The sequence below is a fragment of the Ranitomeya variabilis genome, chromosome 4, assembly GCF_051348905.1.
Source record: "Ranitomeya variabilis isolate aRanVar5 chromosome 4, aRanVar5.hap1, whole genome shotgun sequence".
Taxonomy (NCBI): domain Eukaryota; kingdom Metazoa; phylum Chordata; class Amphibia; order Anura; family Dendrobatidae; genus Ranitomeya; species Ranitomeya variabilis.
The window spans coordinates 434,407,946-434,425,168 of NC_135235.1; the positions used below are offsets into that span (position 1 = coordinate 434,407,946).

Sequence of the window (17,223 nt, forward strand, 5' to 3'; positions counted from 1 at the left end):
TACCTTCCCACAGGTGAAGTATGTCCCCAGGGCTTCCCAGATGTGTAGGTGGTGATGGTGGACGATGTAAGGCGCAATGAATAACAAGGACACAAAGGTTGCAGTCTCTTTACCTTTTACTGAAGACTTCAGCGTCCACAGTCCAGAGTACCGTTCACAGGGCAGGCAGAGTCCGGCCGCTCTGAAGGCAAATCCAGAGCTCTCTTAACCAGGTGGAATCAGTAGCCTTCCTACTAGTGCCTGTGTGTTGTAGTACTTCCCTGCTGAGCACCACGGGATAGTCCTCACAACTTTCGTAGATGTTTCTGATGTTCTCTCTCTCTGTCCCCCAGATGGTATGGATAGGACATCCTGTATGACTGGGATAGCCTGGGGCTTGTTTGTAGGGACCCTAGAGATGCCCGAACCCCACAATTTGCCACCGTGTCTTCTTAGGTATTAAGGTCGGGCAGCCAACTTGGAATTGACTGTCCTGCCGGTCTCTGAAGTAAAGCATAGAGTCTATTACTCCCTCAGTGTTCCGGCCACCGGCTACGCGCCTCAGAAGGAGGCTGCCGATCTTGGGGCAGGACTCCTCCCGGTATTATCTCCTTGTGCTGTGACTTCGTTTCTCACTCTCCACAATACAATTCCTTTCTTGTCCTTTCTTAGGATGCTGCCGCATGGGGTGCAGGCGCAGCTCCGTGTCTTTCTGTCTCGTGCTAGGCCTCTGTCAGGATCCCACCCCTGACAGCGACCCTCTGTCTGCAGCTCAGATGTTCCTCCTTTCCCCCTACCTGCCTGACAGGTGTTGCCTGGGCCGAGCCCAGTCAGCTTCTGACTAACTTCTTATCCAACCCACCAGTTTTACCCTATTGTGAGGAGTGTCCTAATAGATAGGAGCAAGGCCCCCTCTGGTGGACTGGAGTGTGAAGTGTAGTGTGTGACTTGTGATACCTGGCAAGGTGAACTCCTTTAGTGCCATCAGATGTAATATCACTCCCCCTGGTGGAAGAATGACATTACTGCAGCAACCAGGACTCTGGGGCGCTGCACTAGTAATTGAGAACTTACTTTTTAAAAGAGGAATGTATCTTTTGTTCTGGCTCTTCTTATCCATACTTGATAAAGTCTGTTATGCTTCGTAAGAAGACAGTTCACTCAAAGTGCAACAAAAAACAAGCAAAAAGTAGAAAAAAAGAAAAAAAAACTTGACAGTTGTACATGGGACATGGAATCTGACAGCATGCTAATCCGTAGCCTGAAGACTTAATATATTTGCAGACGTTCACAGGACACATAAAGCCTTTCCTGCCAAACTATGTACATCACTGATACCTCTTCAGCAGTCATTAGTGTCTAGAGAAATGAGCACAATAACATATTCTCTTTTTATTTACACATGTTACACAACAGACCATGTAGTCAATCTCTTTATGACACCAGTGACGTGATCCTTAAGATTTCTCTACATACAGGATTAGCCTCACTCTGGGTCTACACTTATCTCAACAGCTTAATTATTCAGTGTTCTCTATGACATCATGAGATTGGCGCCGAGCAGACTTTGTAACTTACACCTATAACCTGATGCAGGAGATACTTATTGGATCCTTTTTTTACCCTGTATACTCTGTTTTACACACTTTTTTGAACTGCATTTTATTATTTTGGAGATATTGTTCGGGTTTTGTGCATTGTGACAAATATCATAGTATTAGGATTTATTTGAAGGCAAGCTTTTTTATTGCGTGAAATATTCATAATCATCAGGTCATGATTTTTCTCTGGTGGCTCTGTGGAATGATCAGTGGCCTAATGATGAGCTTGGTCCTGGATCTGTAGGTCTTAGTACTAGAGATGCGCAAATGTATGCTAGTAAAATTGATTTCAACTCAAATTTTACAAAAAATCAGCTTTTGCCAAAATGCGGCGTTTTCGTAATTTGCCTCCGCGTGGATTGAACAAAATGGCAGATACTTTTTTTTCTGAACCCTAAAGGTTCATAAAAGGTGTAAAAATTTTGTTTTAAAAATCACTAAACCATTCATTTCTCAGCTTCTTCCCTACTCACTATCACCTGTCCGATCATTGTTGCATCTTCTGATCCCCACACGCCAATGGTCAAGGCCTATGGCATGACGGGTGATGTCATCACCACATAACCTTTTGAGTGCTTATGAAAAAACATTCTGCACCTCATTAGAGCTGAAAGTTCCACCCTAGCGTGAAGGGCTAAGGAATTTCTCTTCTTGCGGTGACAGTAAAAAAGATGCAGCTCGGACTGGATAGGTGACTGTGATGGCGGAGGGGACAAAGAAGTGAGCAATGTAATGAGAATATGGATTTCTTTTATTTTTAAATCCTACATCTTTTATGCTTTGGGGTCTAAAAAGACCCATAGCAGAGTAAGAGACATCAAATTTGTGATGAATATCTTCTCTGTGAATTGGAGTTCCTGGGAAAATATACATAAACAGGCAAAATTGAATTTTCAATGATCCACTTATATCTATTTAAAAATTTTTAGTTGTATGACTCCTTTAGTACCTGACTCCTACTTTTTATGATGCAGAAGATAATAAATACTCAAAAATCAATTAGTTTACGTTTTCAATCAAATTAAAGAGAAATTGGTGGATCGTTTTCATTATATTTACCAATAATTGCAAATTTCATCGCACCTTCATATAGTAGAAATACAAATGACTGTCTTTTAATTCTGATACTCTATAAAAAGGACTTTTGTCTAATGATGTGTAGTCATATATTCATCTTTCACAATGGAGATATTGCCTAAGCAGTTACTCAGAGCACATAATAACTCAATACACATATATACAGTGTAAGTGGGATGTGGATCTACAGTATACTGAAGTAATAACTGGGCAGGACTAATATAATTAACTATATCTTCGACAATGCCATATGCTTTAATAAGAAGATCAGTGCACCCACAAAACCTGCAAATCATTCATGTTGCGCACCTGTCCTGGGTGTCCCGAGCTCCACTTCTTTCCCAAGGTTCCGCTGCCATCTGTTGTCCTCCACGTCAGATTTAAAAAGTTGCCCAGCATGGATCAATGACATCATATCCGTAGATCTACCTTAGGCCAGTTAAAACACATACCTGTGTGTTTGAATATATATATATATAAATATATATATATATATATATATATATATATATATATATATATATATATATATTTCATTACATTAGATTTATCGATATACACAAAGCCAAAAAATATCTGGTGGTGTTTTGGACCTTTCTCGCATATTAGACTTATATGATGGATCAAGGTGGAACCTATCCCCACATTAGCATGCCTTCAGCTGACTTGATACACCAAGTTCTGTCCAATGGTCATAGTTTTTTTCAGAGATTAGCTGCCAGTGGGTGAAGCACAACGTTGAAATACATACATGTTTATCGACTAAGTGAAATACTAGTTCCATTGACCGGGAATTGAAGGTGTAATAGGTGTTGTAAAGAACGATTCAGTATCACTGTCAAGTTTTCATTTCTGCCTGTATGTATGTTTTAAAATAATGACAGGTATCAGCCTTAGGTGCTAAAATTCCTTTTATTTGTTCCTCAGCAAAATACGTGCAGCATGTAATGTTTAAATGTGATTTATTGCACAATGCTTCACAGAGTACAGTATATACAGTATTATTGAATGCTATGAAAACAGTTGTTTGTAAGCTAAGCCAGCTTCTGCAGGATTTCTTTGCTGCCCACAATCCCATAAGATTTCTACAAACTCCATTTTTATCTATCTAAAAAAAAGCATTATATAAAAATATAGCTTTTATTATGGCATTAAATCTAACAAAAAATGAGTAACTTAAAATCTAAAAGTGAAATCATTTGTATGTTTTCAGCTTAACTGTTGCACATTTCATCTTATGCTTTCTGTGCACGGACCATTCCCCGGAGTCAGGGTCCAAAGGCACAGTCCAATTAGGCAGTAAGTCACAGCACTTGGCCAGTGGAAGAAAAAATAAGCTTTTAAAACTTTTCTTCATTTTTTCATTCATCTTGCATTGCCTTGAAAGTAAGTCCCCATACTCAGTTGGGTCTGTTTAATGAGAACCAGTGACCCCCTCAGCTACATCGAAGAAATCTCATTCATCCAACCAATAACCTAATTTGTTGTGATGAGGAGTAAGAACCCCCAAAACATTGATATCTACAGCTATGATTTGGCTGGTTTATGTTATTTTGCATATTTTTGTCATTACCTTGAAAAGTCTTTATGCTGAGATAGAAATAGAATTCTCAGGGATATTTAGAAATTTCTCCTAAGATGTGTCCATATTAAAATGAGTGCATAGCACTACATTGAAACTTTTGACTTATTTTGACTAGTAATGTTAAAAGTTTTTTTCTTTTTCTTTTTTAAGTGCTGGAACTTAATGCTAAAAGTAAATATATATGACAGTTATTTATATCACAAATTGAATAACATATACAGGGTGTGTAAGTAAAGATATGTTCTAAAATGCAAATTCTGGTTTAAACAAACTACTGTATGAGCTGACCACTGCCCTTCACTGATCACCAGAATGGCAGAATTGTGTCCACCATTCTTCCATGGCTACAAGACTAGGATCGAGATGAGTTGAGTTGGGTGTAGGTTGTGCATTAATTCTGTCATTGTATTTAAGTACATGGCATACAACTGATGCTTGGCCAGTTTGACCATGTCATATGCTTTAAAAAGAAGGACAGTGCACCCACAAAACTTGCAATTCATTGGTTGTTGCGCACCTGTCCTGGGTTTCCCGAACTCCACTTCTTTCCCATGGGTCCGCTACCCTCTGTTGTCCTCCACGTCAGGATTTGCAAATTGTCCAGCGTAGATCAATTACATCATAACTGTAGACCTATATAAGGCCCGCTAAAACACATGTGTGCTGGGATTGCGACTCTAGATCTTTTGGTTGGCTCCATATTCTGTGTAAACTGTGATTTTACTTGGTGCCTTCTGGGTTCCACTTCATCAGTTCTACTGCACCTGAGATTCTTGAATGTGCCAAGTCCTAACTTCCAACGTGTCCTCCTGCTTGCTTGGGTCCCTGTGCTCACTCTGACTTGAGGCTTAGAATACCCACCTCACCTGGTGATCCTATCAATTCATCTCCTTTCAATGGGAGACACATACATCTTATAATGTTGATCTCTGGGAGTCCTAAAGGTCAGACCCATGCTGATATAGCAGCTCGCACATTTCCAATGAATAGTTTGCCTATATCAGTATACACGTTTCAGAAAATTCTAATCTACAGCTGTAATCAAGTTTAACTGCCAACCAAGGTTCAGAAACTTTAATCATTTTGAAGGAAGCAGACAGGAAAGACACATGATACATTTTCTACAATAGCTAAGTCATATGAAAGAGAACCTAGATATAAACTGAGTGTGTACATTTGGTCCACAATTCCCACTCTCCTCTGAGCTTTTCCATTTGCAAAGTTCTAGTGGCATAGAGAAATGTCACTACATGGGCATGGTTAATTCAAATACAATCTTCTGACATAGAGGACAGATTACTCACACATTTGGAGTGCACTCACTCTTCAGATCATGTGAGGTGCCAGTGAACAAGGTAGTAACCCAACATACATGCAAAGAATTTTCACAGCACACTCTAGAATCATACAATATTATTGGACACAAATAGTAGAATTTCAACAGTGCGTTTTGAATGCGAGCATAAATTAAGTGACGTCGTGGCACTCTGATGCAGAAAGTGTATGGTGATGCTAGGCGCTATACAGATGGTGCAGGACATACATGGCATTAATTTGAGGTATATATTCCTTATACTTGGTTCTCTTTAAATGCAAACAGAAAATTGTCATGCCGAGGCAGGCGGAGGGAAGTTAGTGAACCCAGCGGGTCAGACCTGAATGGGATGGAGACACTCCAAGGCACAGAGAGAGAGGTCCAGGGAACTGGAGGAGAGGAACCAGGAGGTCCAAGGATACTGCCAGAAACCATGGACAGAAGGTTGACGGATGGAGCAGGGCACAAGGAGAAAAACACAGAGTATCAAAGTATGGAACAACGAAGACACCACTCGAAAGCGCAGGACCGAGACCTGGGGACGGCAACTTGAAAAACAAGACACAAAGTTGCCCAGGCACTTCCCAAAGGAAGTGAGGACCTTAAATACTCACAGATTTTACAGCAATTGGCTGGGAGCCCTTTAAATGCTCAGACAGCGGCTCGCTCGCCCTATCCTCGCTCCCCTGCAACCAGGAAGTGGGGGAGCAGAGGAGACATGCCAGTCAGATGCCGCAGCTTGAAGGGGTGCCGCAGGAACGTGAACAAGGTGAGAAGTATTGTGGGGACCCCGGGGATGTCCACGAACCGGTGGGACCCGATCTCCCTGTACTTTGGAGACGGAAACTGCCGGCCAAGGTGTTACAAAAATGAGAAGAAATATTAAGATTCCAGTGATTAAACGAATAGTTTAATTCGTAGTCATTCTTTTATTTTTTCTATTGAGTCTAGAGTTTTGCTGTATTGAATCATTTTTTCTAAAGTTCTTAGCACCAGAATCTCATCTCATTTTTGTATTTTGCATTAACATCTCAATGCCAAAACCAAGTAGGTGCATATCTTTTTATTATACTTTTTTTTTCTAATCAGATTTTTCTCCTAGTTTTAACTTACAAAGATTGATGCATAATTTTGGCCAAAAGAGGCAAGTGTGAATGTAATCTTAAATTGGTAATATATGATTTAAAAAATTCAATATATATAAGTATCTATTTTTTTATCCCTTTTTTTTAACCTCGTGATGGTATTAGTTGGCACAGATCATTCACACTCATAAGAGTTGAACGAACATTCATCACACGACTGTTTTACAAATTGATATATGACTTGCCAGAAACCTTTAATTCATGGTATCCGGTTTTGGTGATCGGTAATTGTGCAGATCATGATCACATACCGCAGAAATTTATCCAGCTTACAAATCTAAAACATATCTGTACTCCATGACAGCAAAACAAAGAAAAGATGAAACAAGGCTGAGCAGAAATAATACTTGGCATCTAGACTCGTACGTCTGGCGCCTGTTGTTAAGTGATGTCATTATTTGGGGTTCTATAATTTTCTGTAATGTTTTGCTGTAATTTGCTGTATTTGTCTTCTCCTATGATAATGTTACACATTGAAGGTCTTGTATGCTAATCATAACAAATTAACATCTACAATATGTCAAATTACAGATTTATGCGCGTTTTTAGAGAAAGTGTGATTTTTTTTCCAACTCTTGTGTGTGTAATTTAAGTTAACAGCATACCCATAGTCCCAATGTATTATTCCATTTGTACCTTTTTTGTCTAGTTTTTTTGTCTGAAGCCTGTTTTTGATTTGCACCAATTTCTTCTTTTGATTTGTGCTTTTCAGCTGAAATTTCTACATTAATTTTATGACATTTCAGTGGATCATGCAACTTTATGCTCTAAACATCACAAAAAAGGTTATAAACCAAAATAAAGTGCATTTTTGATTATGTGCCAATTACATTAACCAAGTGCACGATTTTCAAAAATTTATTTTCACCGATGAGAAAAAAAAAAGTTTTTCCACCTCCTCCTCCACCTCCTCGTATCAGTCAGTGGAAACTATTGTAGAACATTTTTTGCAGATGTTTTTGGTGGCATTCTAAGTTGTGTTACATTAGCCTACAATGAAAAAAATAAACAAAACTTCGAAACATCAAATGTGACAAAAGCCAAACTTTACGTTCCATCTTCACATCTACCATTGAAACAGTGTCTGGTTTTACACAAAAAGGTTTTATTTTTTTTAAGGAAGAGCAAAGTAACTGTGCTCAGATTTTAGCTAAAAGTCTATATTAAAATGTGTGATAGTTTGTGTTACTTTTAGGCAATGGTTTAGGATCAGAAATATTTTTTTTCAAGCGTAGCCTGCTCAAAGTCTAGGATTTTTCCTTGGCTATTTCTACACAGGCTTCCATTTAGAACTGCCTTATGGGACCCCTTAGTATAGGTGACCCATAAATACAATATAACTTTAGATCAGCTGAACAACACATTTTATGTACATGTAACCAATAAATTCTTCTTTCTGCACAAATTTTAATTTATAAGGTACTGAAAACTGAAATTGTAAGAGGTGAGACTTAGCATGTGTGTTGATGTTTTAATGTCATGGCAGATTCTTGCATCTTTCTGTCTTTACTGACACCTCGTCTTAGCTACTAACTTTGTCTGCATTTACTTAACAGACTGGAAAGACTACGATGGACGAGAGCTCAAGCACAAGGGACAGATTGAGGTATTGGAGCGCCTACTCCAGCAAGTCCGAGCTGTTCATCAGCATTACAGCTCTCGAGGTAAGAGCGAATTTATAAACTGTCCTAGACTTGGCTGCTGAGGTGTCTGAAGTGACTTGTCTACAATATTTAGATTAAAATTTAGAGACCTATGTGTCAGCTCTCAGCAACCTAGCAGTCAACTTTTACAACTTTGGGAAGTTGAACTTGAATAGTCGTGTATAGGTGAAAAACTCAAACATATTCACAATAGTTATCTGAAAGACTATAGAAACAAGGAAGAAATGGTAATGGTGAGATTGTTAACACCCTAAATAAAGCTGTGTATAGTGGCATAACTTGTTGTCGGCCCCCAACACCCACTTTACACACCACCATTTAGATCTAGTCTACTTCTATGGTGTAGAGGGATCTTTTGCTTTTTCTAAGGCTCTATTTGATCAGAACGTCTGCAACTACAATGTTATTTTCATATTTCTTTTCATCTGAAATATGGAAAAAATATGAAGCAATTTTGTGAATGGATCTCTGCTGGTCCAAAGAAGGTGATCCCTTCTAAACTCAGCTTGTCATGAATTAGATGAGCTGTGGCATCATGCCCCTGTCATTTATTCCCCCCACATTCCCGAGTGCCATTCCAACACCATCCATTTTGGCAGAGTTTGGCAAAGCTGGCGTGAAAATGCTAATATTTGCAACATATACGATACAATACACTTTATTGATCCCGGGGGGAAATTACAAATGTAAGATGTACAGATGAAATTACATATGTTGAGCAACTCAGCAATACCAAAATATTTTGTGACTTTTCAAAGTGGTTTACATCATAATTCTGCCATAATTGCTTTGATAAATCAGGGCCTAAATGTTAATACAGTGGTTTTGACTTGTTGACTTAAAGAACCCCTTACTATGTACATAGATCAATAATGTGACTTATCTATAATACCTGTCTTCTTTGCTAGAAAAGTATCACAAAGGGAGTTATAAGTGACACTCACCAATGCTATCTCCTGGGAAGATTGGACCCGGAGATAGCCACAGGCTCCCAGGTATACGGGGCAAGCCAGACTGGAGAGAGATTGCTTCAGGCCTGACAAGACCTGAATCACCTGACTGCTGGGGGGCATGGCCTAAGCTCCAGGGAGCTAGAAGCTAAAGGAAAACTCCTAGAAAGGCAACTAAAGAACAGAGCTACCAAGGGGCACAGACAGAGACATAAACAGATCAGGTTGGGGTCAGAGCACAGGACAGTGTAACGGTACCAAGGGTCTAGACAGAAAGGATAGTAGGGGCCAAGCAGAGGTCAATACCAAACGGACAGAGAAAGTACAGAGACGGAATCCAACAAACAGTATCCAGAGAACAGACCAAGTCAAAAAGCCAAGGAATCAAGCAAACCAGCACACAGCAAAAAACACACTTAGGGGTCAATACACTTAGCCAAGGGCGGAAGTATCACTGACAAAGGAAACTCCCAGATGGAGGCTATAAAAAGTCCACACAGGATCAATTTGAGGCTACAGGAATTAACCCTAGAAGAACCAACCCAGACAAACCATGACAGTACCCCCTCTCAATGGGGGGCCACTGGACCTCCAGGCTTACCAGTATACCTAGAATAAAATGCACTAACCAAGCGATCTGCTTGTACTAAATGGGCCATAACCCAGGACCTGTCCACCGGCCCATACCCTTTCCAATGAACAAGATACTGTACTGACCGCCACACCAACCTGGAATCCACAATGTGATTGATCTCATATTTCATGTGTCACTCAACCAAAACAGGAGAAGCAGTGGACCCGGACTCCCCCCGAACTGCCACAAAAGGTTTTAGTAGGGATTTATGGAAGACGTTAGGGATTTTAAATGAGACTGGTAGACACAACCTGTATGCTACTGGATTAGTCTTTTACACAATCTTGTATGGGCCAATGAACTTGGGGCCCAACTTGGCTGATGGAACCCTCAACTTAATTATTTGCATGGAGAGCCAAACTTTGTCCCCAACCCGAAACACAGGACCTGGGGTTCATTTTCTGTCAGCAAAAAATGTATATCTCCCTTGAGACCTGGAGATATTCTGCTGGACCTCCGACCACATATTCTTTAATCGCTGAACAAAACCGTCAGCCCCGGGACACCCAGAATCCAAATGAGAAAACTCACCGAAATGTGGAATAAATCCATAATTGATCATGAAAGGAGACATACCAGTAGTTTGGCTCGCCCGACTATTAAAGGCGAACTCCGTCAATGGCAGTACATCACACCAGTCATTCTGTCTCGCGGAAGTCAGACATCTGAGGATATGTTCCAGAGACTGATTAGTGCGTTCTGTCTGACCATTGCTCTCTGGGTGGTATGCAGATGAAAAGGAGAGAAAAATCCCCAATTTCTTACAGAAAGCACGCCAAAACTTTGCCACAAACTGCACCCCACGATCAGACACCACATTCAGGGGTACCCCATGCAACCGTATCACATGCAATGACAAACAATCTGGACAAAGTCTCAGCTGAGGGTAGTGCGGTCAAGGGTACAAAATGAGCCTGCTTTGAGAACCTGTCCACCGCTACCCATACCACCATATTGCCCCTAGACAGGGGAAGATTGGTAATAAAGTCCATAGACAAGTGGACAAAGACATAGACAAGCCGGCGGGCTGTGTGAGTTTTTAGAACGAGCGCAGACCCCACAACCAGAAATGAATCTTTTAACATCAGAACTTACAGTAGGCCACCGGAAGATCTTAGCCACCGCCAGGCGCGTGGCCGAGATACCAGGGTGAGCCCTAAGCTTGGATTCATGAAACTCCTGCAGGAGTTTAAGCCAAAGTTACAATGGGACAAACAACTTACCCTCCGGCTTGGCAGCAGGAGCCAGAGACTGTGCCCCCTCAATCTCCCGTTCCAACTCAGACGTGACCCCTGCTGTTGTGAATTCTGCTTTTGAGTTCCCTCTGGTGGTAGTAGGTGGTAATGCAGTTGTCCCTGGGTTGCAGTCCTGGTCAGGTGTGTCTGCTGATTGCAGTTCTGACTGGGGTATTTAGGTGTGCAGGATTCATTAGTCCTTGCCAGTTGTCAATTGTTGTTGGGAGGTGTTGGACCTCTGCCTGGTTCCTCCTGTCATTCTGCCAAATCAGCAAAGATAAGTGTCTGTTTTTTTTTTCCTGTGGCACACATGCTGTGTGCTTCACAATTCAGTGCTATTCTTTGTGTTTTCTTGTCCAGCTTAGATTGTGTCAGTATTTTCTCAGTCTTGCTGGATTCTCTGGAGTGGCAGATATACATTCCATGTCTTTAGTTAGATTGTGGAACTTTTTGTATTATCTGTTGTGAATATTTTTGGAAGGGTTTTAATACTGACCGCCTAGTAATCTGTCCTATCCTTTCCTATTTAGCTAGAGTGGCCTCTTTTGCTAAATCCTGTTTTCTACCTGCATGTGTCTATTCTTCTCCTACTCACAGTCATTATTCGTGGGGGGCTGCCTATCCTTTGGGGGTCTGCTCTGAGGCAAGATAGCATTGCTATTTCCATCTATCGGGGTATTTAGTCCTCCGGCTGTGTCAAGGTGTCTAGGTTTTGTTAGGCACAGCCCACGGCTACTTCCAGTTGCGGTGTTAGTTCAGGATTTGCGGTCAGTACAGGTTCCACCGACTCCAGAGAAAGTTTTCATGCGGCTCCAAGGTCACCAGATCATAACACCCTGCCAACACTACCCCAGGGTGAGAATGGAGGATGTTGGCTCAGGGGGAGACACCGGATGAAAACTACGAGATAAAGCATCAGCCTTGATATTCTTTGACCCTGGACGAAACATAATAGTAAACTGAAAACGGGAGAAAAAAAGTGACCAACAGGCCTGTCTGGGCGTAAGTCTTTTAGCAGACTAGATATATGATAAAATTTTATGGTCGGTAATCACAGTGACCTGGTGACTGGCCCCCTCCAAAAAGTGCCTCCATTCTTCAAACCCCAATTTGACCATAAGAAGCTCTCTATTGCCTACATCATAATTCCTTTCTTCCTGGAAATAAAACCACATGGCCTGAGATTGGTCAGAGTGACGGGCCCTTGGCACAACACAGCATCCACCCCCACCTCAGAGGCGTCCACTTCCACAATAAATGGTTTGGATGGATCTGGCTGTACCAAAACTTGGGCGATAGTAAAGCATTTCTTCAGAGCAGCAAAAGCTTCTTTTGCGTGTGAAGACCAATTGTTCACATCCGCACCTTTGTGTGTTAAATCTGTGAGTGGTTTGACCACCTGCGAAAACCCCAGAATAAATTTACGGTAATAATTGGTGAACCCCAAGAAGCGCTGGAGCCCTTTAAGATCTCGGAGTTGCACCCAATCAGCAATGGCCTGCACCTTCTTGGAGTCCATACGAAAACCCTCACAGGACATAATCATCCCCAAAATAGATAACTCTTGAACAAAAAACAAACATTTCTCCAACTTAACAAACAGATGATTTTCTCTAAGTCTTTGGAGGATGGTTCGTACATGACTCAGATGAGACTGACTGTCAGGTGAGTATATCAGAATATAGTCTAAGTAAATCACAACAAAACGACCAATGAGATCAGCAAATACAACATTGATGAAATTCTGAAATATGGTGGGGGCGTTGGTAAGACCAAATGGCATGACTAAATTTTCAAACAGTCCCTCAGATGTGAGGAACGTAGTTTTCCATTTGTCCCCCTCCCGGACTCTTATCAAATGATATGTTCCCCAAAGATCCAGTTCGGATAACCATTTATCCCCTGATAGTTGATTACATAAATCAGGAATCAACAGAAGGGGATATGTATTCTGAACTTTTATCTTAATTTCACAAAAGTCGAGACAGGGACATAAACCGCCATTTTTTTTTACAAAAAAGAACCTTGCCGCCAAAGGTGAGACAGTGGGACGTATATGTTCCTTGCAAAGACTTTCTGCAATATAATTTTTCATAGCTAAGCGCCCAGGACCAGACAAATTAAACAGATGGGCTTTAGGTAGTTTAGCCCCCGGGACTAACTCGACGGTGCAATCAAAAGGTCTATGAGGTGGCAACGTCTCGGCCTCACTTTCTGAGAACACATCTTCGAAGTCTATCAGGTACTCCGGAATACCTTCCAGCTCGACAGATGATACAGACACAGATTTGACAGGTTCAACCAACAGTACATATTTATAACATAACTTAGAACAATTAGACCCCCATTGAACAATCTCCCCCATTTTCCAATTAATTACAAGGTGATGGCGTTGTAATCAGGGCATGCCCAACACCAACCCCGCTGGCAGATTGTCCAGAACAAAGCAACTTAACTTTTCCTTGTGAGCAGCACCCACTCTGAGCGAAAACAAATCAGACATAAAGAGAATTCCCTCTTTTGTGAGGGGGAGGAGTCAATGGCCACCACCTTACCTGGAGTCTTGAGCCTAGCTGTCCCTATCTTGCAACGTGTGACCAATTGGGAGACAATCAGATTGATGGATGACCCACAGTCCACGAACGCTGTAGAGAAAGAAGAACAACCGTCCACTAACAGTTCCACCTCAAGTAACACCTTAGAAAACGAGGAAAAGTGTATCTGCCGGTCTGAGTAGTCCCCTCGATAACTACTCAGACCTAGCCGTTTCCCGCTGACCGAGTCGATGATAGGCAGGAAGGACACTCCTTCTTCCAATGTCCAGCTTCACCGCAGTAGAAGCATAACTGCTTTTCCTGCCGGAGTTTTCTCTCTTTTTCCTTTAAGGTGAGAATGCTTACTTCCATGGGCTCAGGTAAAGTCTCTTTTCCACTGGAAAACAATGGAGTCTCCACCTACATCACCCCTCTGGCCCCCAACCAGCGGTCCATCCGGACGGCCTGAGTCATGGCATCCTCGAGAGAGTTTGGTGGGGGATATAATGCCAGGGCATTCTGCAGCCGCTCGGACAAGCCTTTATGAAAAAGTCCTCAGAGAGTGGCGGCTCCCCAAGAAACCTCTGCGGCCCAGCGTCGGAACTCCGTACAGAACCACTCAGCCGAGAGCTTCCCCTGACAGACACTCATCACCATGTCCTCTGCCAATCGCACTTGGTCAGGCTCATCATATATGTGCCCAAGGGCCTCAAAGAACGCATTCACTGACACTCTCTCAGGGGCGGAGGGAGAAAGGGAGATCACCCAGGCCTGCAGAGACCCCTTTAACAGGGACATGACGACCTCTACCCTCTGACTTTCATCCCCAGAGGACCGTGGTCTCAAATGGAAGAAGAGTTTACAGCCCTCTTTGAAAACCCTAAACTCCTTCTTGTTCCCAGAAACAAAATCAGGCAACTTAACAGGTGGTTCTGGGGACACCAGCGCAACATCACTCACCATAGCCCCCTGAAGACCAGAAGACAATGCCTCCTTCACAGTCTCAGTGATCTGCCGCTGAGAATGAGTAAGGGCCTGCTGCTCCAGTGTTAAAGCCTGAAACATCTGACTCAGTTTTTTCATCTGCTCAGATAAAGCCTGTAAGGGATCCATAACCCTCCAACAACACACGCCCCAAACCCAGCAGTGAAACAGAAATAACTTAGTGGTCAGTGATAATATCACGAAGGGAGTTATAAGTGACACTCACCGATGCTATCTCCTGAGAAGACAGGACCTGGAGATGGCCACAGGCTCCCAGGAATACGGGGCAAGCCAGACTGGAGAGAGGTTGCTTCAGGCCTGACAAGACCTGAATCACCTGACTGCTGGGGGGCATGGCCTAAGCTCCAGGGAGCTAGAAGCTAAAGGAAAACTCCTAGAAAGGTAACTAAAGAACAGAGCTACCAAGGGGCACAGACAGAGACATAAACAGATCAGGCCAGGGTCAGAGCACAGGATAGGGTAACGGTACCAAGGGTCTAGACAGAAAGGATAGTAGGGGCCAAGCAGAGGTCAATACCAAACGGACAGAGAAAGTTACAGAGACAGAATCCAACAAACAGTATCCAGAGAACAGACCGAGTCAAAAAGCCAAGGAATCAAGCAAACCAGCATACAGCTCAAAACACACTCAGGGGTCAATGCACTTAGCCAAAGGCGGAAGTATCACTGACAAAGGAAACTCCCAGATGGAGGCTATAAAAAGTCCACGCAGGATCAATGTGAGGCTACAGGAATTAACCCTAGAAGAACCAACCCAAACAAACCATGACAAAAAGCAGTTGGTACCAGTAAGTAAGTTCAGTTCATTGTTGGGATTTATTGCCTTTGTGTAATAAGTAGCATTAGCACTGATGTCCTAAGGTAGTGTGGACTGTTTGGGGAATGAGTTAAGATGAATTTGTAGCCTGAAAAAAGGGTGAGTATGATATTGAGATGGACTAGAATTTTAAACAGGTGTGTTGGTAGACTTTAAAGGGCATAGGAAAACATTAGTGAAGATTGTTAAAATTCAAAAAATAGTAAAATACAGCTAGCAATGATAGATCTGAGGCATTGGGCAAATAAATAGGAATATTTTCTTCATGTATTTCAGAATGTTCCTTTGTTTATCTGGTAGGTTTCTGGCTGTCGTTGCATCCGAGGATCAATTTTGACAGCTTTTGTATGATTCATACAGTGAAACAATGGATTATATATTAAGGCTATAGTATCAAGAGATGAAGCAGGTTGGTAGAAGTCTCAGAATATCTACAACCTACAACAGTGTTATTTTTCAAGCAAAGTCCTTTATATTTTTCAAAAATAAGTTTGTTTGTTTTTTAACACATTACACATTTATTGTGCACAAGTAAATTGAAGGATCAGGGATGAAAAGGCTGGTCTTAAACACTGGATAAAAGTGCTTTGCAGCTTATGAAGTGCAAGACTTTGGATAGTACCCAGACGTGGTTAGAAGCCTCAAAGGCAACAGGAAAATGTGGTTTGTTTTCATAGAAGTATTAACTTTCCTTCAAAGCCATTTGTCTCTTTCTATATAAACTTGTAAATATTATTATGGAATTTGAGGAGATTTTAAAGCAATATTTTCTTAAGTGGAGTAACGTTAACACACCTGAAACTGAAAATGTAACAGGGGTGTAATTGCCAGTACTATATGGGAAAACTATGATCACTCCTATTCCACTGTCTACAATTCTCAATGAATTTCGGCCAATATTGTAATGTTATCCTGTCAAAAACAAAATATGATTTATTATTTTAATAAAAGTAATGTTTTATAAATGTTTGGATTTCCACTGTACATCCCAAGAGGGGACTGTCAGTATAGACTGTGATATGCCCAAGAAAACTGATCTTCATATTGGAAAATAATTGGTTCATAATTTGGCTTGAAGCACCAGTCATATCAATGACAGATTATGGTTTGTGTTATGTTATTATTACTTGTTCCATGCAGTAGCTTCTTATTTCTATGTCGTAGGAATTAATTTGTCAACAGAGAAGCTAGCTCCTTTTCTGCAGTCTTTACCTTCATATTGTTTTAAGTTATAGCACATTAAAAAATAAACAGTTTTTCCATTGGTTACACCTTGAGATGAATGGATCTATTTCGTGGAGTATCTAGTTTGAGTCAATATTCTGAAATTCGTAGTTTCACAGAAGTTCAAAGATTTTGAGATTCAATTTGCAGAACAAAAAATCTAGCCTTTTCCACACTGCTGAAGTATAATAGTGCAGACAGATATTATTTTGCATTGCTGCATGGGCTTCACCAAAATGTAGCTATGACATCTTGCAAATTATCATACTTTGTACAGTAGTGGCCATCACAGATCAGCAGTTCCCAGTGAAACACAGTCTGTATGGCAGACTCATTTTCATCTAGAGAGTCACTGGGTAATGCTATCTCTCCTGCAGAGTCCAAGCTCTTATGATCAGCAAGGTCCTCGCTTTCTCACTTCTGTGTAGTGTAAGGCCTTATGGTCAGCAGGTTCCTTT

General features: G+C 41.5%; 1 protein-coding gene across 1 annotated transcript in view; it reads left to right on the forward strand.

Moving 5' to 3' along the window:
* ANKFN1 (ankyrin repeat and fibronectin type III domain containing 1) overlaps window positions 1-17,223 on the forward strand; it is a 1,096,304-nt gene that overhangs the window by 706,942 nt on the left and 372,139 nt on the right. The window contains exon 8 of the mRNA XM_077257596.1: window positions 8,259-8,366. Coding sequence (XP_077113711.1) covers window positions 8,259-8,366 — 108 coding nt within the window. The remainder of the gene's footprint in view (window positions 1-8,258; window positions 8,367-17,223) is intronic.